Raw genomic sequence first — 27535 nt, forward strand, 5'->3', positions numbered from 1 at the left:
CTATGTGAAACGACAAATAGCCCTCTCATATGCTTCAAACGGTTTTCGAATATGTATTACGGTTCCCGAACGGGAAACAGTTTTTTGCAATGCTTTTTTTAGTCAAACTGGCTGGCTCAAACAGAGAATTGTCTCCCCCTGGATGTCTCACTCACAGCTGGCAGAGAGGATTATTTACCATGGCAACGGAACCCAGAGCAGGGAGAGCTGCTGAGGACTACAAATACGCATCACTGTAGTTCGAACTAGTAGTTCAGTTAAAACAGAGGAGGACTGAGCTGGCCTTTAGAAAAACTTGCTGCTATGGGCTGTATATAACTAATTTAACCCTGTCACTGTTACACATGGGATGAGTCTAGCCCTATGAAATGAAGCTTACTGAAAATTTCAAAATAAAAGCCCTTGAAAATTTTTACATCAGGTCATTGCTTTTTTGAGCGTTATATGACTGATTTAATCCAATGACTGTTACACATGGGATGACTTTGACCCTTTCAAATGAAGCTTAACAAAAATTTCAAAATAAAAGCCTTGGGAATTTTTACATCATGTAATTGCTCTTTTTGGCTTTATGAGACTGGTTTATCCAAAGCACTCTTACACATTGGATTAGTGTGGGCATTTAATATGAAGCTTACTGAAATTTTCAAAATAAAAGCCTCAAAATGGCCCTCTGGACAGTGCACCGCCGCAGGCGGTGCAGTGATATCATTCTGCATTATCTGTTTATCCGAGGTTAGGGAACTGCCTTGCGCAGCAAGGCAGTTGATTAGCATTAGCCTTTTAGCTTAAATAAGCTATTTTCTATTTTTCAGACTTATTAGCCATGTTTAGTATACTTAATGGAGTAAGTAAATGACAGTAAACATTCTAATGATACCCCACATGCTACTGAAAGTATTCATGCTTACATTAGCATATTTGCTCATTTTAGCTAATGCACTTGCTTTATCATACTGAATGTTGCATGTCCAGCTTACTTAACATTCTTGTGATTCTCCACATGCTATTGATTACATTGCGGCTTTCTTTAGCATCGATGCAAATTCTTAGCATCAGAACGTTGGGTCCAAACCGACGGGCACACTTTGGCAGGCCCCAGTTAAATTTCTTCAGGAATTTTCTAGTTCTTAACTTATTCTTCCGTCACCGTGAATGCGGTTTCGTGCCGCTTCTTGAGCCCACCCACAAAAGTGGTATCAAACGCGCGGCTCGATCCCGTGAGGTGTGCTATTACTTTTGGTGGGATTTGGAGTTACCATGGCGACGTAAAAGCAAAAACGACCCCAAAAAATCACTAACGAGCTCACCAGGTGCATCTCTCGTCGTCAAGGGGATGAGGCAACCAGTAAATCCTGAAAATACCCTATTTTTGAGGATTTTCTGTGTCGTCATAACTTTATGTAGAAACGCCATTCAAACTTCATTTTGTAGATACGTCCGTTATCTCTTTTAAAGTGAAGACAGCACGTCAATATGTATTATGGTTTGTCCACAACTTCTTTCTAAGCGACCCAAAGTTTTTGATTTTTGGAAAAATCAGAGTGTGAAGGCCGCTCCGCTAGAGTGAGAGTCAGAGCGACATTTTGACCCCAAATCATTTTTTAACTCGCCCTCACGCTCACAAATATTGCATGATTGGTATCAAACTTGGTCATGACATTGATACGCGTGCCTGCTCCGGTCAAATGTTTTCAAAATTATCTAGCGCTTACAGTTTTCACTCCAGGTGCTTCAGAGCAAATTCATGCGCAAGGGTAGCAGACAGATCTCACTGATTCACTTCCATGTATATCTGAAAAATTACAGACATTGGCACACACTATTTTTATATCATCTCTGTTAATACTGTGAGTGAGGTAGAGATATGAATGGCGGGACTATGTGAGCGACAAATAGCCCTCTTATATGCTTCAAACGGTTTTCGAATATGTATTACGGTTCCCGAACGGAAACAGTTTTTTGCAATGCTTTTTTTAGTCAAACTGGCTGGCTCAAACAGAGAATTGTCTCCCCCTGGATGTCTCACTCACAGCTGGCAGAGAGGATTATTTACCATGGCAACGGGACCCAGAGCAGGGAGAGCTGCTGAGGACTACAAATCGCATCACTGTAGTTGAACTACTAGTTCAGTTAAAACAGAGGAGGACTGAGCTGGCCTTTAGAACAACTTGCTGCTATGGGCTGTATATAACTAATTTAACCCTGTCACTGTTACACATGGGATGAGTTTGGCCCTTTGAAATGAAGCTTACTGAAAATTTCAAAATAAAAGCCCTTGAAAATTTTTACATCAGGTCATTGCTTTTTTGAGTTATATGACTGATTTAATCCAATGACTGTTACACATGGGATGACTTTGACCCTTTCAAATGAAGCTTAACAAAAATTTCAAAATAAAAGCCTTGGGAATTTTTACATCATGTAATTGCTCTTTTTGGCTTTATGTGACTGGTTTATCCAAAGCACTCTTACACATTGGATTAGTGTGGGCATTTAATATGAAGCTTACTGCAAATTTCAAAATAAAAGCCTCAAAATGCCCCTTCTGATAGTGCACCGGAGGCGGTGCAGTGATATCATTCTGCATTATCTGTTTATCCGAGGTTAGGAACTGCCTTGCGCAGCAAGGCAGTTGATTAGCATTAGCCTTTTAGCTTAAATAAGCTATTTTCTATTTTTCAGACTTATTAGCCATGTTTAGTATACTTAATGGAGTAAGTAAATGACAGTAAACATTCTAATGATACCCCACATGCTACTGAAAGTATTTATGCTTACATTAGCATATTTGCTCATTTTAGCTAATACACTTACTTTATCATACTGAATGTTGCATGTCCAGCTTACTTAACATTCTTGTGATTCTCCACATGCTATTGATGCTAATTCTTAGCATCACAACGCTGGGTCCAAACCGACGGGCACACTTTGGCAGGCCCCAGTTAAATTTCTTCAGGAATTTTCTAGTTCTTAACTTATTCTTCCGTCACCGTGAATGCGGCTCGTACCGCTGCGAGCCCACCCACAAAAGTGGTATCAAAACGTGCGGCTCGATCCCGGGAGGTGTGCTATTACTTATGGTGGGATTTGGAGTTACCATGGCGACGTAAAAAGCAAAAAACGACCCCAAAATCACTAACGAGCTCACCAGGTGCATCTCTCGTCGTCAAGGGGATGAGGCAACCAGTAAATCCTGAAAATACCCTATTTTTGATGATTTTCTGTGTCGTCATAACTTTATGTAGAAACGCCATTCAAACTTCATTTTGTAGATACGTCCGTGATCTCTTTTAAAGTGAAGACAGCACGTCAATATGTATTATGGTTTGTCCACAACTTCTTTCTAAGCGACCCAAAGTTTTTGATTTTTGGAAAAATCAGAGTGTGAAGGCCGCTCCGCTAGAGTGAGAGTCAGAGTGACATTTTGACCCCAAATAATTTTTTAACTCGCCCTCACGCTCACAAATATTGCATGATTGGTATCAAACTTGGTCATGACATTGATACGCGTGCCTGCTCCGGTCAAATGTTTTCAAAAATTATCTAGCGCTTACAGTTTTCTCTCCAGGTACTTCAGAGCAAAGTCATGCGCCAGGGTAGCAGACAGATCTCACTGATTCACTTCCATGTATTTCTGAAAAATTTCAGACCTTGGCACACACTTTTTTTATCTCATCGCTGTTAATACTGTGAGTGAGGTAGAGATATGAATGGCGGGACTATGTGAGACGACAAATAGCCCTCTCATATGCTTCAAACGGTTTTCGAATATGTATTACGGTTCCCGAACGGGAAACTGTTTTTTGCAATACTTTTTTTAGTCAAACTGGCTGGCTCAAACAGAGAATTGTCTCCCCCTGGATGTCTCACTCACAGCTGGCAGAGAGGATTATTTACCATGGCAACGGAACCCAGAGCAGGGGGAGCTGCTGAGGACTACAAATACGCATCACTGTAGTTCTAACTAGTAGTTCAGTTAAAACAGAGGAGGACTGAGCTGGCCTTTAGAACAACTTGCTGCTATGGGCTGTATATAACTCATTTAACCCTGTCACTGTTACACATGGGATGAGTCTAGCCCTTTGAAATGAAGCTTACTGAAAATTTCAAAATAAAAGCCCTTGAAAATTTTTACATCAGGTCATTGCTTTTTTGAGCGTTATATGACTGATTTAATCCAATGACTGTTACCCATGGGATGACTTTGACCCTTTCAAATGAAGCTTAACAAAAATTTCAAAATAAAAGCCTTGGGAATTTTTACATCATGTAATTGCTCTTTTTGGCTTTATGTGACTGGTTTATCCAAAGCACTCTTACACATTGGATTAGTGTGGGCATTTAATATGAAGCTTACTGCAAATTTCAAAATAAAAGCCTCAAAATGCCGCTCTGGATAGTGTACGCCTCGTGTGCAATGATATCATTCTGCATTATCTGTTTATTAGGGATTAGGGAACTGCCTTGCGCAGCAAGGCAGTTGATTAGCATTAGCCTTTTAGCTTAAATAAGCTATTTTCTATTTTTCAGACTTATTAGCCATGTTTAGTATACTTAATGGAGTAAGTAAATGACAGTAAACATTCTAATGATACTCCACATGCTACTGACAGTATTTATGCTTATATTAGCATATTTGCTCATTTTAGCTAATACACTTACTTTATCATACTGAATGTTGCATGTCCAGCTTACTTAACATTCTTGTGATTCTCCACATGCTATTGATTACATTGCAGCTTTCTTTAGCATTGATGCTAATTCTTAGCATCACAACGTTGGGTCCAAACCGACGGGCACACTTTGGCAGGCCCCAGTTAAATTTCTTCAGGAATTTTCTAGTTGGGGCCTGCCCATAGCAATGCATAAGGAGAGCAGTGACTGACTTGCGAAGCAAGTCAGTCACTGCCTCCATGCATTGCATGGCAGGCACCTATTGTTCTACACCCAATAGAATGTTTCTTTATTATTATTATAGTAACTTATTCTTCATCACATGCCAAGTAGCCCACCCATAAAAGTGGTATCAAACCGTGCGGCTCGAACCCGGCATTGGAGCTATTACTTTTGGTGGGATTTGGAGTTACCATGGCGACGTAAAAAGCAAAAAAACGACCCCAAAATCACTAACGAGCTCACCAGGTGCAATCTCGTCGTCAAGGGGATGAGGCAACCTCTAAATCTTAAAAATACCCTATTTTTGAGGATTTTTTGTGTCGTCATAACTTTATGTAGAAACGCCATTCAAACTTCATTTTGTAGATACGTCCGTGATCTCTTTTAAAGTGAAGACAGCACGTCGATATGAATTATGGTTTGTCCACAACTTCTTTCTAAGCGACCCAAAGTTTTTGATTTTTGGAAAAATCAGAGTGTGAAGGCCGCTCCGCTAGAGTGAGAGTCAGAGCGACATTTTGACCCCAAATCATTTTTTAACTCGCCCTCACGCTCACAAATATTGCATGATTGGTATCAAACTTGGTCATGACATTGATACGCGTGCCTGCTCCGGTCAAATGTTTTCAAAAATTATCTAGCGCTTACAGTTTTGTCTCCAGGTGCTTCAGAGCAAAGTCATGCGCCAGGGTAGCAGACAGATCTCACTGATTCACTTCCATGTATTTCTGAAAAATTTCAGACCTTGGCACACACTTTTTTTATCTCATCGCTGTTAATACTGTGAGTGAGGTAGAGATATGAATGGCGGGACTATGTGAGACGACAAATAGCCCTCTCATATGCTTCAAACGGTTTTCGAATATGTATTACGGTTCCCGAACGGGAAACAGTTTTTGCAATGCTTTTTTTAGTCAAACTGGCTGGCTCAAACAGAGAATTGTCTCCCCCTGGATGTCTCACTCACAGCTGGAAGAGAGGATTATTTACCATGGCAACGGAACCCAGAGCAGGGAGAGCTGCTGAGGACTACAAATACGCATCACTGTAGTTCGAACTAGTAGTTCAGTTAAAACAGAGGAGGACTGAGCTGGCCTTTAGAACAACTTGCTGCTATGGGATGTATATAACTCATTTAACCCTGTCACTGTTACACATGGGATGAGTTTGGCCCTTTGAAATGAAGCTTACTGAAAATTTCAAAATAAAAGCCCTTGAAAATTTTTACATCAGGTCATTGCTTTTTTGAGCGTTATATGACTGATTTAATCCAATGACTGTTACACATGGGATGACTTTGACCCTTTCAAATGAAGCTTAACAAAAATTTCAAAATAAAAGCCTTGGGAATTTTTACATCATGTAATTGCTCTTTTTGGCTTTATGTGACTGGTTTATCCAAAGCACTCTTACACATTGGATTAGTGTGGGCATTTAATATGAAGCTTACTGCAAATTTCAAAATAAAAGCCTCAAAATGCCCCTCTGGACAGTGCACCGCCGGAGGGAACTGCCTTGCACAGCAAGGCAGTTCATTAGCATTAGCCTTTTAGCTTAAATAAGCTATTTTCTATTTTTCAGACTTATTAGCCATGTTTAGTATACTTAATGGAGTAAGTAAATGACAGTAAACATTCTAATGATACCCCACATGCTACTGAAAGTATTTATGCTTACATTAGCATATTTGCTCATTTTAGCTAATACACTTACTTTATCATACTGAATGTTGCATGTCCAGCTTACTTAACATTCTTGTGATTCTCCACATGCTATTGATTACATTGCAGCTTTCTTTAGCATTGATGCTAATTCTTAGCATCAGAACGCTGGGTCCAAACCGACGGGCACACTTTGGCAGGCCCCAGTTAAATTTCTTCAGGAATTTTCTAGTTATTATTATAGTAACTTATTCTTCCGTTACCGTTAATGCGGCTCGTACCGCTGCGAGCCCACCCATAAAAGTGGTATCAAAACGTGCGGCTCGAACCCGGCATTGGAGCTATTACTTTTGGTGGGATTTGGAGTTACCATGGCGACGTAAAAAGCAAAAAACGACCCCAAAATCACTAACGAGCTCACCAGGTGCAATCTCGTCGTCAAGGGGATGAGGCAACCTCTAAATCTTAAAAATACCCTATTTTTGAGGATTTTCTGTGTCGTCATAACTTTATGTAGAAACTCCATTCAAACTTCATTTTGTAGATACGTCCGTGATCTCTTTTATAGTGAAGACAGCACGTCAATATGTATTATGGTTTGTCCACAACTTCTTTCTAAGCGACCCAAAGTTTTTGATTTTTGGAAAAATCAGAGTGTGAAGGCCGCTCCGCTAGAGTGAGAGTCAGAGCGACATTTTGACCCCAAATCATTTTTTAACTCGCCCTCACGCTCACAAATATTGCATGATTGGTATCAAACTTGGTCCTGACATTGATACGCGTGCCTGCTCCGGTCAAATGTTTTCAAAAATTATCTAGCGCTTACAGTTTTCTCTCCAGGTGCTTCAGAGCAAGGTCATGCACCAGGGTAGCAGACAGATCTCACTGATTCACTTCCATGTATTTCTGATAAATTTCAGACCTTGGCACACACTTTTTTTATCTCATCGCTGTTAATACTGTGAGTGAGGTAGAGATATGAATGGCGGGACTATGTGAGACGACAAATAGCCGTCTCATATGCTTCAAACGGTTTTTGAATATGTATTACGGTTCCCGAACGGGAAACAGTTGTTTGCAATGCTTTTTTTAGTCAAACTGGCTGGCTCAAACAGAGAATTGTCTCCCCCTGGATGTCTCACTCACAGCTGGCAGAGAGGATTATTTACCATGGCAACGGAACCCAGAGCAGGGAGAGCTGCTTAGACTACAAATACGCATCACTGTAGTTCTAACTAGTAGTTCAGTTAAAACAGAGGAGGACTGAGCTGGCCTTTAGAACAACTTGCTGCTATGGGCTGTATATAACTCATTTAACCCTGTCACTGTTACACATGGGATGAGTCTAGCCCTTCAAAATGAAGCTTACTGAAAATTTCAAAATAAAAGCCCTTGAACATTTTTACATCAGGTCATTGCTTTTTTGAGCGTTATATGACTGATTTAATCCAATGACTGTTACACATGGGATGACTTTGACCCTTTCAAATGAAGCTTAACAAAAATTTCAAAATAAAAGCTTTGGCAATTTTTACATCATATATTTGCTCATTTTTGCTTGACGTGACTGGTTTATCCAAAGCACTCTTACACATTGGATTAGTGTGGGCATTTAATATGAAGCTTACTGCAAATTTCAAAATAAAAGCAGGGAGAGCTGCTGAGGACTACAAATACGCATCACTGTAGTTCGAACTACTAGTTCAGTTAAAACAGAGGAGGACTGAGCTGGCCTTTAGAAAAACTTGCTGCTATGGGCTGTATATAACTAATTTAACCCTGTCACTGTTACACATGGGATGAGTTTGGCCCTTTGAAATGAAGCTTACTGAAAATTTCAAAATAAAAGCCCTTGAAAATTTTTACATCAGGTCATTGCTTTTTTGAGCGTTATATGACTGATTTAATCCAATGACTGTTACACATGGGATGACTTTGACCCTTTCAAATGAAACAACAAAATTTCAAAATAAAAGCCTTGGGAATTTTTACATCATGTAATTGCTCTTTTTGGCTTTATGTGACTGGTTTATCCAAAGCACTCTTACACATTGGATTAGTGTGGGCATTTAATATGAAGCTTACTGCAAATTTCAAAATAAAAGCCTCAAAATGCCCCTCTGGAACATTTTGAGGCCTCCGGCGGTGCAGTGATATCATTCTGCATTATCTGTTTATCCCAGGTTAGGGAACTGCCTTGCGCAGCAAGGCAGTTGATTAGCATTAGCCTTTTAGCTTAAATAAGCTATTTTCTATTTTTCAGACTTATTAGCCATGTTTAGTATACTTAATGGAGTAAGTAAATGACAGTAAACATTCTAATGATACCCCACATGCTACTGAAAGTATTTATGCTTACATTAGCATATTTGCTCATTTTAGCTAATACACTTACTTTATCATACTGAATGTTGCATGTCCAGCTTACTTAACATTCTTGTGATTCTCCACATGCTATTGATTACATTGCAGCTTTCTTTAGCATTGATGCTAATTCTTAGCATCACAACGCTGGGTCCAAACCGACGGGCACACTTTGGCAGGCCCCAGTTAAATTTCTTCAGGAATTTTCTAGTTTCTATTGCAAATATCTTACTATGTTTGATATCAGACAAAACTAACCTACATTTAACTTTTCAGCAAGTTATAGAAGCTTGTTTTAAGTTAATAATTCTTAAATATTGACAAAAAAAATACTTGTTCGTTTAGCAGATTATTTAATTTATAACATGGGGAAATGTCTTCTTCCATTGGAACTAGTACTTTTTAAAATCAATATCAAGGAATTATTGACTTAAAACAAACTCCTTTATCGTGCTGAAAAGTTACTACTAGGCTTGTTTTGTCTTTACTTATAATGTTTTAAGATATTTTCACTAAAAATTAGACAAAAATACTTGGTAAGATTTTGTGTTTTTGCAGTGTTTAAATAGCTTGAAATTCCCAGACGTGGAGGTTCTCAGTTCTCTTCTTGATATCTTGTTTGATTAATTTTGATTTTCCAATGATGTCACATGAACATGTTTAAATCGAAATATTGAAATTTAGCCAATTAGAAGCTTACAAAGTCATGACATCATCATCTGGGCTTTCCCAGATGAACTAAACAAGATATTCAGATCTGAAGTCATAAAAGTTTCTCTCTAAAAAAAAAATGAATTTCTCGTACAGCATTTAGCAAAATAGAAATAATTTTAGTTTACCTACTTTACCTAAAACAATAAAAGTTTAGCCATTACATTAAATGTTATTTTCTGTTTGAATTGAAATCTTGAAGCATGAAATTTAAGGAAATGTTAGGAAAGGGTGTGCATGAAAGAGATAATTTATTTAACAGAATTTACTGTAATACTATAATAATGAAAACTGCATTTATGTTTTGATGCTGAATCTATTTCCAGCAGACTTTAAAAGCAGCTAAATATTCAAGCTATCAGTTGTTGCATCATTTATGCATAATTAATGCATTCCTGGTCTAAGTTTATGAAGCTGCTGCTGTTAGGTATGCTCCATGTTGACTTTAATCCGTTTTTAATCATCTTTTTAAATTATTTTAGGCTCAACGATGTCCAGCTGTCTGCTGTTTGTTTTTCCAGGAATATTCTACCTTAAAATCAGCAGCCAGCCGATCAAATCCGTCGACTCCATCGGGGTAAATCAGCAAAATTTTACCTGCCACTGTTTTCTTCCTGGTGATTTTTCCTGACCTGGTGTTTGTTTTTGTCTCTCCAGGCCATAATTCTGGTGGTTTTTGGGTTGATAATGGGCGTTGCCAGTCTCACTGTTATCATTATCTCGTGGGTGCTCACCTCTTGATCCAAATACAAACCAGAAAGAGAAATGTGAACCAAAGAAACTGAATCATGAAAGGGACCAGCATCACCTCAGGGACTTTTTTGTGATGAACTCTAAAATGTTTTTATAGATTTCAAACTACGACAAACTTTTTCTACATATTGACTTTTAATTTTTTTTTTCTGGATTTAAAGATGAACAAGGGATGATTTTACTATTTTGATTTTGCACTTTATTATTCCTTTAAATTTCCCTGAAACCCTTAATGATTCTTGTCCTAACTTGATGTATTTCTGCTCTGTTTTGAGCACTAAATGAAGGGAAAATTGTTTACATAATGAAACCCGGGTTTGCTTGTTTAACCACTAAAATGTCTTCTTCAGAACGTCTAAGACTCATCTGTGTAAACATGTGTTTGATTGGCAGCAGCGGTTATGATGCTGAGAGCCACACTTTTCTGCGGTTCGACTTGCAGCTAATGAAAGCCACACGCTCCGCACGTTTCCATTCGCTGTTACACTGTTTAGTTCGTCTTTAAGTTGCCTCTCAAGCACTCAGACAACTAGTCGGCTTTCTGCTTTAAAGAAGAACCACTTCAGTCAGTCTCCTCATTAAATAAAATGCAATAAATAACCCTAAACAAACTACAGATGACAACAGTTGACAGTTGTACAATTAAACACAGCTAAAATCCACATTAATCATAATAACAGTTTAAAAAACATGACAAAATCACATGTGAAACCCTGTACATAATTAAGTCTGTCTAAAATGTATGTTAAAATATAATACTTGTAAAGGAAGCGGTTGCAGAAAAAGGGGGAGGAGTTGTCAGGTACTGGTTACTACGGTAACCGCCAACTGACAAAACCAAAGCAACAGCGCTGACCCTTTGCACGTGACGTCACTCTCTGCGAAACTCTGCCCGCTCCTGTAAAGCCTTTCAGAAAAATTCGCATGTGGTGGCCTAGTATCGCTTTTATAAAGTTGATTTCGCAGCAAAAACGGTCACATGATGCTGCGCGGTCGGCTGCAGAGAAAGATAAGGATGAAAACCAAACTTGTAATTTTATTTTATGACTTTGAATGTGGTAAGATGCGGCGGCGATAGATACCAGCCGTTAATCATAATGACTGTCAGCCCTCGGTGTAACCGCGGATAAGCAGCGAACACTATCTACAAGGTAAGAAGATTGACGTTCAGAATATAATTTATAAGTAAGTATGACTAGGAGGATATGAAATATCGCATTATGGAGGAGGCACGCGTCTAACCATTAGTAACCATGGAAACAGTGCCCCACCGTCATGTAGCCTAGCATGTATGGAAAAAAAACTGGTTAGCATCTCGTCTTCTGTACGTTTTTAGTACAGAAGACGAGATGCTAACCTGGCTGTTCCAGTGTGAGGGGAGCGGCAGTTTATGACGTAGTGACATAAATCACGTGGTGTGAATTCAGATGAAGTTGGTAATTTGATCAACACGTCAGGACGGAATGCTAGCTATGCTAGCTGTTTCAAGCTTCTGTAAATACCGCAGTTTGTGAGCCCCAAGCAAGCGAGTTACACTCAAAGAGAAATTAGCTTGACTCGAGCAAGTAGAAGCCACGAATAAACTGACAAAAACAACTTCAGTTGCTCTGGTCAATACTCCCGATCTTCATTTCCGACGTCCATCATGGCGGTTAGAATGACTGAGTGACGTAGTGGCAAAGGGTCAAAATGTTAAACGTCTGGAGAAAAAATATATTTTTTTACTAAACAAAATGGATTTGAAGAATAAATAAACACATATTGACAAACTTCACATCTATAATATAAACAAAATGGAACCATAATAAATGGCTTCTGAATCTTTTTCCACCTACAATGTGGCCTTTGACTTAGTGTCTGAGCGTCTTTATATACTAACTAAATAAGTTAGGGTATTTAAAATTAAGAGCTTAAAATTTCTTAAATTTAAAAGATAAATGAAAGTTGGCCTTAGATACTTTAATCGCAGATCTCAAATTTTGTGATGGCACAAATATTTTATTTCATATAGTTTATATTTCTCGTGGGACATTTTTTGTAAGGAAATTTGAGTCTCAGGCAGATGACATCATTGCGTTCTGTGATTTGAGGCGGTTAAAGCTACCACTTACTCGCTGCTTTTTTTAATGTATTGCCACTTGGTTGGGCAATGTTTGTCTTTGCCACTGGCTCTCTTCTGTTGCCGAAATACCCAATGCTACATTCATACTGTGCAAAAAAAGAAGGCGCTACTACTAAATAAAATATCAAATTTTCTTTGTACATTTCTGTTGTGATACTGGTCTTAAATTTAATATTTATGGTCTTAAAAAGGTCTTAAATTATTATTATCATTAAATTTCCCTTTGGTATTAATTAATTAATTAATTTGAATTACATTTGAATTGGTGAAACCTGCAGAAACCCTGTCTGACCTGTACAACTTTATTGGAAAACAAATAAAATCTTGAAATGGTTTTGAAGTTATTTACCTTGGTCCTTATTTTTCACCACATATACAAGGCATTTTAACAAGAGTATTTAGACCTTTTTTTTCTTTTTTTACATAGACTGTACATTGTAAAATATTTTTTAGCACAAGATTACCACCTAGTGTCCAACTATGACAGCACTCCTTATCTTTGTCAGTTTTTTCTTTGGGTATAAAACTGGACAACTTTGAACCAAATAGACGTCAAAGCTCTGAAAACCAGTGCTTTTTGTGTTGGAAGGCTGCATGTTGAACCCGGTTCAGAGCTGTTTTTATGGGGGCCTGGAGTGGTCAGAGTCCTCCGCTCAGGGTGGGAGTGTTTTTGTTTAGTTAAACCGGCTCACAAGGCTGGGCTGGGCCCGGGTCCAGCAGTATGACAACACCATCTCCCAGGGTATGAGGAAGGAATGAAGCAGAGAAACGATGGTGGGCTGAAATTAAGACCCTGCTGGCAGCCTTGGCTTCTTCTGTTGGTTTAAGAGGTGTTGGCTGCGTGCTTTAAAAAATGTTTTTTGTTGATTGAAGTCAGAACAGTGGTCACTTATGATATGTTGACCGATTGTTGACCTTTTGACATACAGTTTGCTGGCCTTTCATTTGTGAAGAAAAGAAAAGGTGGTTAAAAAGCATTACTGCTTCCTTTTTGGGTTTAATGCTGCCAGTTACCTGCGAAGTCAGAACTCTGAGCTGGATTTGACGTCAGACTAGTGGAATTTATCATTTTCACAATAAATTCCAATTAATTTGTTAATTATTATTAATAATAATTTGTTGTTAATGAAATCCACTTTTAATTTGTTCGGTTTAGAATTGCAGGAGTTACATGTGACACTGATATTAGACAGACTTTTGGATGTGTGCATTGTAAAATCAACATGTTTCCACTACATCTTGCTATTGTTGATGATAGGAGCGGCCATATTGAAACACAAAGTCCGCCTTAAAGTCATAACTGGGGTAGTTGGAATTGCTCCCAGTTTCCCAGTGGGAAATCTGACTTCGGAGGACATTCTAGTTGATTTTTCCGATTGGAAAACTGGTAGCAAGTCTGACTTACCCTAGTTGCAACTTGTTAGGTGGACTTCATGTTTCAATATGGCCGCTCCTCGCGTCAACAGTAGTAAGAAACATGTTTATTTTACAAGACACAATCAATGTTACGTGTAGCGCCTGCAACTCTAAACTGAACAAACTCAAAGTGGTGTTTGTTGATGGAAGGTGAAGCTTAAAGTTATGTTCATAAGAGCTACTGCAAATGGACAATGTTGAAATTCTGACTTCTTAACTATATAATCTAAAACGTCATTACCTCTGGTCTGAGTGACGTCAAACCCAGCTCTTAGTTAGCTGAAATGCTAGCACCAGCATCTCAGTTCTGAATGTCAGAAACTGCAGCAGCAAAGAGAAAATCACACACATCTGCTTTCAGTTTAATCCTCTCCAACAAGCGTTCCTGCCTTAGAGGTGCTTCAGGGGTCTTTTCACGTCAGCTTTTTAATGGCGACTGGCATGATGAGTGGTTCTCCCCGTTAGTCACAGTTTGGACCACAACTCGACAAACACCGTCCACATACGCGAGTGTCATCGCTGATGAAGTGCTCTGCGTTTCATTTTCAGTTTTTCCATCTGTTGTCTCTGTTCACCTTCGCTCCACGCTGCTGTTCTGCTTTGAATCCATTTCTACGCTCCATCAGTAAACATGCTCTCTGTGTCACAGTAACGGCATTCCTCGCTCTGAGGACTCTTTCTGAAACTCCAGATGCTTTTGTTGTTCAACATTTTACCTTATTTCCACTCAGATTTCCTAATGCTTTGCATGAAACAATGCTGGGAAAAGCCCATAAATTAGGAGATTTCAGAGTTATTGTAAGTAAATAAAGCATGAAGGAAATGTAAAACAGATTCACTCATCTTCAGAGGAAATGTTAGCCGTGTAATTGCATATCTTCATGTTTTTCTCTGCATTCTGTGTCTTAAAGTGTGTAAAACAAATGGCTCTAAACGACAAAATGCACCATAGTGTTGTGAAAAAGTATTTTCCACCTTACACATTTCTTCACAAAAATCATATATTATCAAGTATTTTTGGACTTCTAGTGCAAATATCTTAGTACATTTGAAATAAGACAATGCTACAAGTAACTTTTCAGCAAAGTATAGGAGACTGTTTTAAGTCAATTCCTTAATATTAATAAAACATAACAACTCTTATAACAAGCCATATTTCTCAGGATATAAGTGGTACAATCTGACTGTAAACATTTAAAAGAAAATCAATATTCAATAATTACTAACTTGAAGAATTATGTGTAAGCCTAGTCTTATTTTAAGAGATATTTGCATTAGAAGCTAAACAAAAACTACTTGGTAAGATTTAGTGTTTTTTGCAGTGTGAGCCTGGTTCTGGTGGAAGTCTAGAAGTTGAAAGGGAGGTCTTCCTTTCCACTGTCCCCACATGCATTATCAAGACGACACTGTAAAAAGCACATCTTAGCAAGTATTTATGTCTAGTTTCCAGTGCAAATATATTCTTAAGCTTGGAATAAGATAAAACTAACTTATAAGTAACTTTGCAGCAAGATATGAGCTTATTTTAACTCAATAATTCCTTAGTATTAATAAAAGTACTAGTTGGCAGATTATTTCACAAATAAGACGTTTTCCAATGTTATAAGTGAAATAATCGGTCAATGGAACTAGAAAGTTTTCATTGATATTAAGGATATAAAAAAACCAAAAAACAAGCTCCTATATTTTGCTGAATAGTTACAGTTAGTTTTCTTCTTGTTTGCACTATAACTAGACCAAAGATACTTGGTGAGGTTTTGTGTGTTTGGAGTTTGTTCAAAAAAACAACCTTGGAAAGTTTTTAGGGTGGGAGGATTCACAGTAAATCTTCAACATTTCTTTATCATTCAGCTCTTCTGATGCCCTTATTGAAACATTCACAGTAGTTTTTGGGGTAAATAAAGTTGTATTGGTTGAGACTGAGCTGTGTGGTGTACAGTTTTTGTTTTATGCTTGTGATTTGCGTTGGTGGGGGTGGGGGTCAGCTTGTGTCTGTGGAACCCCATCAGCCCTGGGCTGAGCCGTTAATGCAGCCCTGACGCCTTTCTGGCGCAGGGGCCACGCTGCCTCACATCTGGAGCCAATTACCCCATGAGGCTGTGTCAGAGTCCCCCCCGTCGTCCCACCAAACACCCACTACCCGCTGCTCCTCCGTACAAACCAGCTCTGACCACTTTGACAGGCACATTCCTCCACACTGCGCTGTATTCTTGTTGGTGTTTCTTTTTCCTCTCTGCCCTGAACATCCTCCACACTGACCATGTTTTCCTCCAAACTGAGGCAAGACATGTTTATTTGTCTCTTTCTGCGTCAAGCTGGAAGAAATTCTGACCCATCTACTCGGCTACGTTCACACTGCAGAATGATTTGATAAAATGTTTTTATTTATAAATTTTTTGGCGTGGTCGTTCACACTTCCAAATATATGCGACTTGTGGGATCTCCAGTGCAAACTGCAAACGGCCAGAAAGTGTCCCGCATGCACAGTAGAGGGCGCAATAACGTGACACATAAAGAGCGCAGTCAGTGTTTTGCCAACTGCCATAAAGAAGAAGAAGTGCCCAATGTTTGAGCACATTAACAATTTAATCTTTTTCGTTTGCCATGGTTGTTTTTCTTCCCACTTGCACGTATCAAGGACGCAGGATAGTGACGTTTGTCGAGTATCAATGACGTTTAGGACCTGACCGTTAGGATTCAGGTCACATATGAAACGAAACAAAATATTGACTTAATACAAGCTTCTGTATCAGGCCAAAAGGTTATTTGTGAGTTGGTTTTGTCTTATTTCAAATGAATTAACATTTGCACTAGAAACTAGGCAAATAAACCTAGTAAGATTTTATGTTTTTGCAGTGTAAAGAGGGTTTACTTAGTGATTTGAGTTACTAAAATAAACAAGCTTTTAGATAATAGCTAAAGATATTGAATAGGACTATATTATAGGAAATGTAACTTTCCTAGTTGAATAAAAGTGACCCAAGGATGATGCCTTGTGGAACTCCACTAATTATTTTTGTTCTCTTGTATAAATATTTTCTAATTAAACAAAGTAGTCTTAGGCTGCCTATAAAAATACTGTATTTAAGTTAATTTAGCTCAGTTCCATAAAGTCTCACCCAGTAGGCTTCTCACGATAACAGATTTAGCCGGACGATAAATTGCCCCATTATTGTTTATTGTGATAATCAATAATATTGTTGTTTCGAGACAATATTTAAGTAATATATTGGTAATGGCATAATAATGCAAAAACACATTCTCAAGGATCAATAAACTTTAAATTCTGAATATTTAACACTTTTAACTTGAAGACATTTTAAATATCCAAAATAAATAAATAAAACAGAAACAACAAAATGAATTATGAAGTCTTTCTAATTAACATTACTCTTAAAAAAGGGACTATTTGAGACCAAATCACAAGACTGAATACTTTTGTCATTCAGTAAGAGAAATACAATTATTCAAAAGGAAACTGAGCAAATTTTTAAATTTATTATAAATTGATGTATTGTTTGTGGCAACAGGCCTTTCGCTCACTTTTCCAGCCGATCAACCAGTGTGTTATGAAAATATATTTTACCAATCTGTTGTGATCTGTTTGTTTCGTTTAAATGGTTTCCCACTTTAACTCCTGTTTTTCTGCAGTCCAGAATTGGCACTAAACACCTTTGGTGAATAAAGTACATTCAGGTTGAGCTGTGATTTATGGAGTACCTCCATTTCCACACACGTCTGGGCTCCATACACGTGTGTGTGTTCAGTTTAGGCCTCCATTGCCTCACCTGAGGGGACTTGGGGGTCTTGTAACTGGACTGTGGGTTGGTGGGGGAAGCCCTGCAGCTCAGCCCCAGTGACTGATGGGAGTAATTGAGTTTGTGGCGGTGCAGGCGCAGACGTTGGGGGTGTATACTGGCCCCGCAGGACTTCTCTCACCGGGGTCAAAGGAGATGGGAACGAGCCTCGCTGTACCTGGGTTGTGGTCCACTCCCTGGCTTGGCACCAATGCTATGCTTCATTAGCTGCAGCTACAGGGTGCAGCTGGGCCGGCAGCCAGAGATGCAAACTGTTCTGGGTTAGACCGACATAAACAGGACCAGAACCAAATGTGGAAACTGCAGGTGGCTGAAATTAAGCTGTATAAAGAGAGCCAAACTGTGGGCAGCTTGTGGTGGTGAGTGGTGTGGATGTGACATGAAATCTTTATGTCTTCACATCTGTGTGTTCAACGTTGGATAGTAACTAGTTACATTTACTCAGTTACATTTGCTTGAGTAAATCTTTGGAAAAAAATTACTTTTAGCAGTGTTTTTACAACGCTGCATGTTTTAGTTTTACTAACAGGTGGATGGAGTCGCTGAAAGATTTACTGAAGCAAAAGTAGCACTACTTCAACATATTTTTACTCAAGTAAAACTAAAAAGTAGCCACGAAATTACTCAAGTAAGAGTGAAAAAGTATTTGGTAAAAAGTTTACTCTAGTACTAAGTAACTGATCAAGCATTTAATATTTAAAAATTACATCAGATGGACCAAAATACAAAGTTAGGTGGAAATTTTGATATTTTAAGGACACAAAATGACAATAATTCATAGAAGTAACAAAAAATAATATGTTTTTCCAAATCAGTTTCTTTCAATAGAAAACTGATGAAACTTGAAGAAAAACTGAAGGTGTGTCTTTATCTGTTAAATGTTTGGTTTTTGGTTATTTTCCATACACTGGGTAAAAAATAATTAAGCCAAAACTGTAATATATATATGTTTATATAATTTGTTTTAAGTTTCAAATAAAAACAAAATCAAAAACTTTATCAGTAAATATGTTTTGTCCAGAACTCCTCCAGTGTCAGTTTTAGTTTCTTCTGCTCAGATTCACTAAATGAATGTTATTTTACTGCATTTTCGGCAATACATTTATTTCTCATTTTAAAGAGATTAAATAATAAATTTATTGTACTTATTTTATTGATTGATTTAAAAAAGACTTAAATGCTCAATTAAAGAAGTCTGTTGAATGTGAAGGTTAATCGTCAGAATTATTGATTGTTAGAAAACGGATGTTCAGAGATGCTCTCCATCCAATCTGACCGAGCTTCAGCTGTTTTGTAAATAAGAATAAGCAAAACTTTCCGTTTCTAAAGCTGGTAGAGAGAGATATGATCGCATTTATGTTCACACTTTGAGTCTGAAAAGAGTGGGGCTGTGAATCAGGACAGGGTAAAAAAGGCCAAGAAAACACTAAAGCTTCTGACAGAAGAAAAACAACATGACAGAGAGGATGTAAAACATGTCGTTTTTTTCCCAGGTAGTTTTATTGTGAATGTGCCGTAAACAACAGGAGGGAAAGGGTGAAAAATGAAGAGAATGTGGATGAATGAGGCGGTCTTTTTCTGCCCTCTGCTGGACATTTTCAATCGAAGACCAAAACTTTTACGACCTTTCCTTTGGAGACCATATAATACACAGAAAGACTGTAAACAAAAACATGTTTGGGTCTAGCGTAGCGCAAACTTTAAGAGTCTTTTATAATAATCTGACCTGTTTAGTAGTGGTGAGTTTATTCACAAGCGAGCTGCGATGCGCCATCTTTGTCACGGCGACCTTCGCCCCTCTGTAAGGTCACGTCTGAGAGGTTGTTTACAAGGCAGTCTGGATCCAAGGGATGTGCACAAAGTGGGAGCCCCGCGCTTTATTCACAACAGCTGGAGCAGAGGGAGGGGAGGTGCTGGCATTTGGCAGAGAGGGGTGAAAGGTCAAGTCTAACACCAATAAAGTGGAGACTTTGATCGTGGCGTTTATGGATGGAGGAGGCACGGCGCCGTCAGGGAGGAGGGAGTGGAGTTTGAAGAAAAAAAAGTATGGAAAATAAAAGAATAAAGTATTCTTTTTTAAGATTTATCTACCTTGAAGAAAAGATGCACTGAAACCTGAAATACAAACATATCAGATTAATAAACTAATTTCAGTAGAGTGGTGAAACATTTCTGCTTCATGAAATAAAACTTAGATTTATTCAAATCACCAGCTTCTTTAACATTTATCTGTCTGTCAGACATTATTCATCTTAGATAGGATTCCTTTTTCAATACTCAATTATAATTCAATCAGGTTATCATTTAGAGATACCTGTTATTGTCTTATCATAAAACATAAACAAAATGTCATTATTTTTGCATTACCGGTAATTATGTTGTTTCAAACAGATTAGAAACATTTAGCTTTTTAAATCTTTTTTCTGCATACAATAATTGTCATTTTTCTAAAGCAGCATTTAATGGACCTTTGCTGCCACCTACTGGACAAAAACGTTGTTATATTGTCAGCATGTTACGGTGGTTTTTCATGTCTCAATAAAATAAAAGAAAAAACAATTCTTCTAAATGAACTAACATTATAGGTAATGTGGTGGTTCTGCACAACATAAATGAATCAATTAAAGGAACGAGTGTTGAAAAATAAAATAAGACATTTGCTGTTAAAATTACAATAAAAACAATTCTGATGCTCTTTATATGTTGCATGCTTTTTTGACATTAAGAAGACAGAAAGAGGGAAAGTAAAAATTAGAAATGATTTTTAAAAATATTTTAATGAGATCAGAAAGAAACATTTCCATAAGCAGAGTTAAAAACTAACTAACTAACATGGTTAAAACAGATTATTCATAATAGAAAAAACAGAAACTCAGCTTTTACTCTATATTTAACCATCAATGTGAACATTGTGTCAACTTTTTCCTCCTTTTTCTACTATTATAAATTAAAAATTTGTTTTTTTAGAAAAATAACAATTTCTACTCAGTCAGTAGCTTCTTTGTTGTACAGCTTTTTCAGAATTAATAAATAAATAAATAAGAAAGAAGAAAATTAAAGAAGAAAAAAATAATAGATGAAAAGATTAAAAAAAGTTAAGAAAAAGTAAATAAAAGAGATAAAACTATATATTTATTTCAACACAAAATGTAGTCCATATAATTTAAAAATAAAATAAATCATGAAATCATTTGTTGTACACCTATACAGAAAAGGTTTTTTAAAGACAAAAGTTACTATATAGAAAAATAAGTTTAAAAAAATTAAGAAACTAAGCACAAGAAGAAAAAAAAGAACAAAAGTTAAAAAAGCAAGACAATTAAAGAAGTAATAGAAAAATATGGCTTCATTTCTAAGCAAAAATTAGTCCGTAATATTTAAAAATGAAGTTAGAAAAAAGTACAAATATAAGAAATTACCATGTAGTTCCAGCTGATGTCCAGCAGAGGTCAGGCGTTCCCCGAACACCAAGCCGCAGGTGAATTTCCCCACCTTTCGGGACAGGAGAACAGTGATGCATCATGGTCGGTGTAGTCCGACCCGCCTCTGAGTGAGTAAAAACTACAAGCCTGACCATGTGACAGAGTAAAGCCAGTGTGTTTTGTCTTGTGTGCGTTTGCGTGTCTGTCAGAAATTATGCGGAACTCGCAGGTCCTGTCAGCGCTGCAGCTTCCTATTTACTGAAAGGTTGACAGACAGCCTGCACAGGATGACTCACAACAGTCACCGGCTTTCACCATGAAGTGGTTTTCTTTTGACTTTCTTTGACACCCCTTTAAAAATCTATTTTTGTTTTAAATGCTTTGTTAAAACTTTCGAGCGGTTTTAAAATGAAGTTTAACGGATACCTGAAGCTGCGGATCGGCGAGGCGCTTGACCTCAAACCGACCACCTTCTCAATGCGCCACACCGTCATCTTCAACAAGGCCCCCCAGACGCTGGACCCCTACATAGTGGTGAAGGTGGACGACTACAAGGTGGGGCAGACACACACCAAGCAGAAGACCAACATGCCCACGTACAACGAGGAGTTCTCCCTCAACGTCAACGACGGCAAGCAGATCGAGCTGGCGGTCTTCCACGACACCCCGATCGGATATGATGACTTTGTGGCCAACTGCACCATCCAGTTCGAGGACTTGATCAAAACATCCAACACAGGAGAGACCTTCGAGGGATGGGTGAGTGCAAACATCTGGCAGGTTCAAAGGCTTCCCGTGAGGTCATAAACTGCAATTAAGTTCGCAATAAATGTCATTTAGCGAGGAAAGTAATAGGTTCAATTGATCTTTATGATACAGAAATATCAATCAGTTAGAGTGGAGTCGATGATACAGTCCAGTCTGGTTGTATAACAGTTTAAATCAGGAATGATCCATGAAAGAAAGTTCAGAATAGTGTGAGTTTGCAGTTCACTGTAAAAGCATGAAATCTTACCAAGTATTTTTGGTCTAATTTAAAATTCAAATTACTTACAACACTAGAAATAGGACAAAACTAACTTACAAATAACTTTTCAACAAGACATAAGTGGTAGTTTATGAAGAAAATAATTCATTTGTATTGATGATAAAGTACTAGTTCCACTTGTAACAAGATACTTTTTCCACATGTGAAATAATCTGCAAGTAGAGCTCATATTTTTTATAAATACTAAGGAATTATTTACTTAAAATGAGCTAAAAAGTTACTTGAAAGTTAATTTTGTTTAAGGATAAATGCAGGGACAGTGGAAAGGAAGAACTCCTTTTCAACTTCCACCAAAACCAGGCTCACACTGTAAAATCATAAAATCTTACCAAGTGTTTTTGTCTAGTTTCTGGTGGAAATATTTTACTACACTTGAAATAAGACAAAACTAACTTACAAGTAACTTTTTAGCAAACTATTTGAGCTTGTTTTTTTTAAATAAATAGTTCCTTAATATTAATTTAACAAAATAGGGCAGATTATTTCACTTAGACATTTTTCATGTTATAATTGAAATAATATGCCAGCATTAGTACTTTTTTATGTACATTAAAGAATTATTGACTTAAAATTAGCTCTTATGTCTTGCTGAAAAGTTACTTACAACTTACAAGTTAGTTTTATTTTATTTCAAATGTATTAAGATATTTTCACTAGAAACATGACAAAAAAATACCTGGTTATAGTTATACAAGTTTCTTTTAAGTCATCAATTCCTAAATATTGACAAAAAAAAGTTCCTTTAGCAGATTATTTAACGTATAACATGGGGAAATGTTATACGTTAATAATATAAGTGAAATATTCTTCCAGTGGAACTAGCATTTTTTAAAATCAATATTAATGAATTATTGACTTAAAACAAGCTCCTATATTGTGCTGAAAAGTTACTTGCAAGTTAGTTTTATTTTATTTCAAGTGTATCAAGATATTTGCACTAGAAATGTGAATAAAATACTTGGTAAGATTCTGTGTTTTTAGTAGTGAAGACAGAAAAACATGAAACCCTGGTTCAGAAGAACTTTCTGCAAAAAAGAGAATAAGAAATAAGAGCAGCAATAACTCCACTACTGAGAGAAACTTTAGCTCAACCAAGAACTTTGTATTTGTTGATGCAGTGAAATAAGAAGATAACTGAACAATTTTAAAGGAGTATCAGTTTATTAAAAAACCTGGAAAGTACAGCAGTCAACCCTGTCTTTACACCACTGAGAAGCTTTTTGCATGTTTCCACTGGTTTTTGAAACCAGTGGAAACTCTCTTAGCTTGGATTCCTCATTGCCATAACCCTAATCTTCAGCTCCATCCAGTGATTCTTCTATCAACATTCAAGCCAGGACTGTGATGCTGCAAAACATAAATATCACTTCCAGTCTGAGAAAACGTGTCTTAAGACAAGTTTATTGACATATTTGTGTAATTATAGGAAAAACTGAGAGAACATGAAATTATTGGCAGGAAATAAACAATCATAATGTTCATTTGAGGCCATTTTTACATAATATAACAGTAATGGTAGAGCCAGACAATATGGCTGAAAAACGTATCACAATATAAGCGTTTCATATCAGTCGATATTGCTAAATATAAATTAGTTTTTTAGTTTTAAATATCTGAAATACTTCCAAATTGGTGGTGTGACCTTTGCTGTTTTATCCACAATTTCCATAGTTTTTTTATTCTTACGCAGTTATGAGGCAGAACTTTAAACTGTCACTTCGCCAATTATCCAACAGGTTGTTGCTAGGTAACCAAAGAGTGAGAGAGTCGGTTGATACCACAACCCTGCTTAGCTGGCCTAGAGATTAATAAACTTTTATTTCTAACTAATATATCACATTAGAACTGGAAGACATTTTAAATATCCATAATATATAAACAAAACAACCAAAATGATAAATAAAATAGATACTGAAGTCTTTGTAAACCAAAATTGTCTGTCAGAAAATGAGCTTGTTGAAACCAAAACCTGATTAAAGACATTTGGTAGAAAATCAGAGAGAAAATCATACAAATGGAAATTATTGAGCTCATTTTAATTCCTCATTTGATTAAATGATTTATTCATACATGAAAAAAATCTCAAACCAAAGGAAGTCTGAGTAAATGAATTATTTTTCATCACTTTGGAGGTTTTTCTGGTTTTATCTCCCAGTCTGATTTACTTTATGGAAATTTTACCTCATTTTGACTTTCTTTAACCTACTCAACATGTTTGTCCCCAGAAACCTAAACACTGACAAACTTTTAAAGACTTGTGATGTAAAATACCTAAATCTATCTAGACTCAGAGAACACAGCAAAAACAAAGTCTTACCAAGTATTTTTGGTTTTCTTTCTAGTTCAAATGCTTCAGTTTTATAGTAGTTATAAGTAGTTTTTCAGGAAGAAATAGGAGATTGTTTTTAGTAAATAATTTCTTAATATTGATTAACAAGTACTAGTTTCACTGGCAGATTATTTCTATTATAAACAGACAATTTTTCCATATTTTTAGTAAAATAATCTGCCATTGAAATTACTACGTTTGAATCAATATTAAGCAATTAGTATTATATTAACCAAGTTTCTATATCTTTCAAAAGGTTCAAAAGTTGATAGTAAGTTAGTTTTGTCTTATTTCAACTGAGAAATTTGCACTAGAAACTAGACCAAAATATTTGATAATTTGTGTTTTTGCAGTGGAAATTTGAGACAGACTCCTGATTGGAGGGTTGAATGAGTCTCTGACATCAGATGCTCCCCTATTAATCAGACCAAGACAGAGAAGTTCACAGACTAAATGACCTTAAACTAGTTTGGTTGATAATAATCAGCTGCTAGCTCCTATAATTAGCAACATTTCTTGAGCGGCAAAGCTTAGCATAGCTTTTTTTTTCCTCCATTGCATGTTTAGAGATCTTTCCCCTGAGAAATGCAAACTAATTTCTGCCAAAAATTAACGCTTAAGTAAAACGTTTCAGTTCCCTGTTTTCATTTTTTTCCACATTGGAGTTTAAACTAAAGAAGTAACAAACAGAGCAACATTTGCAGCCAAGCATTTTGAGTAAAAAACTCCTAGTGGTGCTTAAACTGGGCATTAAAAAGCCATGTCTTTGTTTTATTTGGCATTTTTAGGAAGAATTAAGCAAATCTCACTCAGATCAATCAGAGAAAGTATTGCTTTGGAGCTAATATTATGGAATATTGCAGTGACAACATCTGCTGTCATTCAGAGTTTCTCATCATTCTGATGCATCCAACACTCTCTGTGACCTTTAGTGATTTCCTGACTCTTCAAATGCAACAGCCAACAAACAATGCATTCCAAGCTGTCTTTTGCTGTAGACGCATTGTATGTGCACCATGCTGGAGGGCAAAATAAACTTGCAGTATCTTTTACATGCAGCTAGAATGATACCGTTAGCAAAATGAAACCTGGAGATTTAGGTTTTGTTAATGTAGTGCAGAGCATCACAGAAAAAGGAGAAACAACGTGAAAAAACCGCTGAAGAACAACTCAGAATTCAAGCTTTTTCTTGCTATGCACAGACCCGTTGCCATAGCAACTGACTGACACCTGCTCTACTGATGATGTATTAGAGCACATATGTCAGAGTCAAGGCCCGCGGGCCACATTCGGCCCGCGAGAAGATTTTCTACGGCGGCCCCTGGGATGATCTTTATTATTAGAACCGGCCCGCAGCAAGCCGGCACCCCGTCTGAAAAAATGCGAGATGCGTTCGATCCTCACAACGCGCGCACCCCCCCCCCCTGTTCGATCCTCACAACGCGCGCACCCCCCCCCCCTCCCGTTCGATCCACACAACGCGCGCACCCCCCGTTCGATCCTCACAACGTGCGCACCCCCCCCCTCGGTCCGCAGGAAATTTACGAAGGCTTGGGCCGGTCCGCTGCACTAGACCAAATGCGTCATTTAAAAAAATCTCAATGAACATTCGATCAGTCCGGCCCTCGGCTTGTAGCTAAACGTTGTCAAAGTCAAGTTAGCATAACTGACCTACATTCCTCTCCCTCAATATTTATTTTTAAAATCAAAACTTTTTCCTTACTTTATCTAGTTGTCATAATGCTGACAATTAGTAACAAAACACTGCGCCCCTTTTTCCTTCATGTTTCACACAAACATTTAAGACTTAACACGCTATGTTGACAACTTGACAGCTACAACCAGCGGTAGCCATCGTAGGCGAGCAGCTTTTTACCCTCCATCAGGAAGCTGGGGTTCTGATCTTGATGTTACCGTTGAACACTGATACTAGGATGATGTTATTTTTCCTATACGTTGTGCAAAAAACCCTAACTGAACCTGCAAAAACACAAACATTTACTGTGAAGATAATGCTTCAAGTCCAAAATTGTAATTATTTCATCGGACAGGGTTTGTAGGTTCCCCTGCTTGAAGCTACTTTAGAGCAGATCTGAGAGCTTAAAGGATGATCTTTACTACACGTCCCACTAAGAAACACAACAGGTCTGCGCTGTCCCCAGCGTCTCTAAGCAAAGGACTCATTAACTAACATTTAAACTCCTTACAGGACGCATCTCCTCTTCGTCTCAGGCCATGGCCCCTGCGCCTCGTGTTTCCATTTATTGGCTTACAGGCTTTGACTGCTATCGGCAGCGAACACAGTGAGAAACCACACATGATGGCCCATGTGGCGAAACTTTAGCTCTACTTAAGCGTGGCAAAGTGCATCAGCGTGCACGTGGTCCAGACCTGCAGCAGCCCCCCTCACCCTGAGGCTGCACACAAATCCTTGCTTCTCAGATAAACCGGTTTGCCTTAAAACAGCGTGTCAAACTCATTTTTGTTTTGGGCAAAATCAAGATTATGAAGGCTCTTAAAGGGCCTGTTGTGCCTGAATGTATTGATAAAATCTGTTCACAAACTTAAAATATCAATGGATTCTTAAAATTACATATTATTATTGAACATCTTTTCAGTCCCTTTAGGATTTTGTGATTCTTTTTGGGCCTTTTTTTGTAATAAAAATCTAAGTGTTTGTGTTAGGAATTTGGAAATATTTGCCCTTATTTCTGACAGTGAATGTAACTTTTAATTACTCGCTTTTTGTAGATCATGGACTATAATCTGACATCAGTTAAGGCAGAGGCAGCTGTTTAGTAGTAAGAAAGTTTTTGTCAATGTTTGAGAAAAATCTGCAATAAACTCCCAATTAGTGCTAAAAAATGCAGGGATTTGGCGATTTTATGTCAATTTCCACGATAATTCTCAAAAAAACTAGAGGGATTGATTGACATAATTTGGCAGTAAACAGATAAAAACAGCATTGATTTGATAGATAACATGATATTCA

At 37.5% G+C, this 27535-nt stretch overlaps 2 protein-coding genes across 4 annotated transcripts in view; both read left to right on the top strand.

Annotated features, from left to right (window-relative positions):
- Positions 1–21284, top strand: part of slc38a6 (solute carrier family 38 member 6) — a 44012-nt gene extending 22728 nt beyond the window's left edge. For 2 of the 3 annotated variants that reach the window (XM_044141823.1, XM_044141822.1), the window contains 2 exons: positions 10118–10212; positions 10293–10737. In XM_044141823.1, the coding sequence (XP_043997758.1) occupies positions 10118–10212; positions 10293–10376 (179 nt within the window). In that variant the 3' untranslated portion in view covers positions 10377–10737. Of the gene's footprint in view, positions 1–10117; positions 10213–10292; positions 10738–21170 lie in introns of those variants that run through there. The other variant, XM_044141824.1, reaches the window with a different exon arrangement.
- Positions 21285–21552: 268 nt separating this feature from the next.
- The window catches only part of prkcha (protein kinase C, eta, a), a 36464-nt gene continuing 30481 nt past the window's right edge, over positions 21553–27535 (top strand). The window contains exon 1 of the mRNA XM_044141820.1: positions 21553–21925. Within this exon, the coding sequence (XP_043997755.1) occupies positions 21575–21925 (351 nt within the window). The 5' untranslated portion in view covers positions 21553–21574. The remainder of the gene's footprint in view (positions 21926–27535) is intronic.

Source organism: Gambusia affinis, linkage group LG16 (assembly GCF_019740435.1).
Source record: "Gambusia affinis linkage group LG16, SWU_Gaff_1.0, whole genome shotgun sequence".
NCBI lineage: Eukaryota > Metazoa > Chordata > Actinopteri > Cyprinodontiformes > Poeciliidae > Gambusia > Gambusia affinis.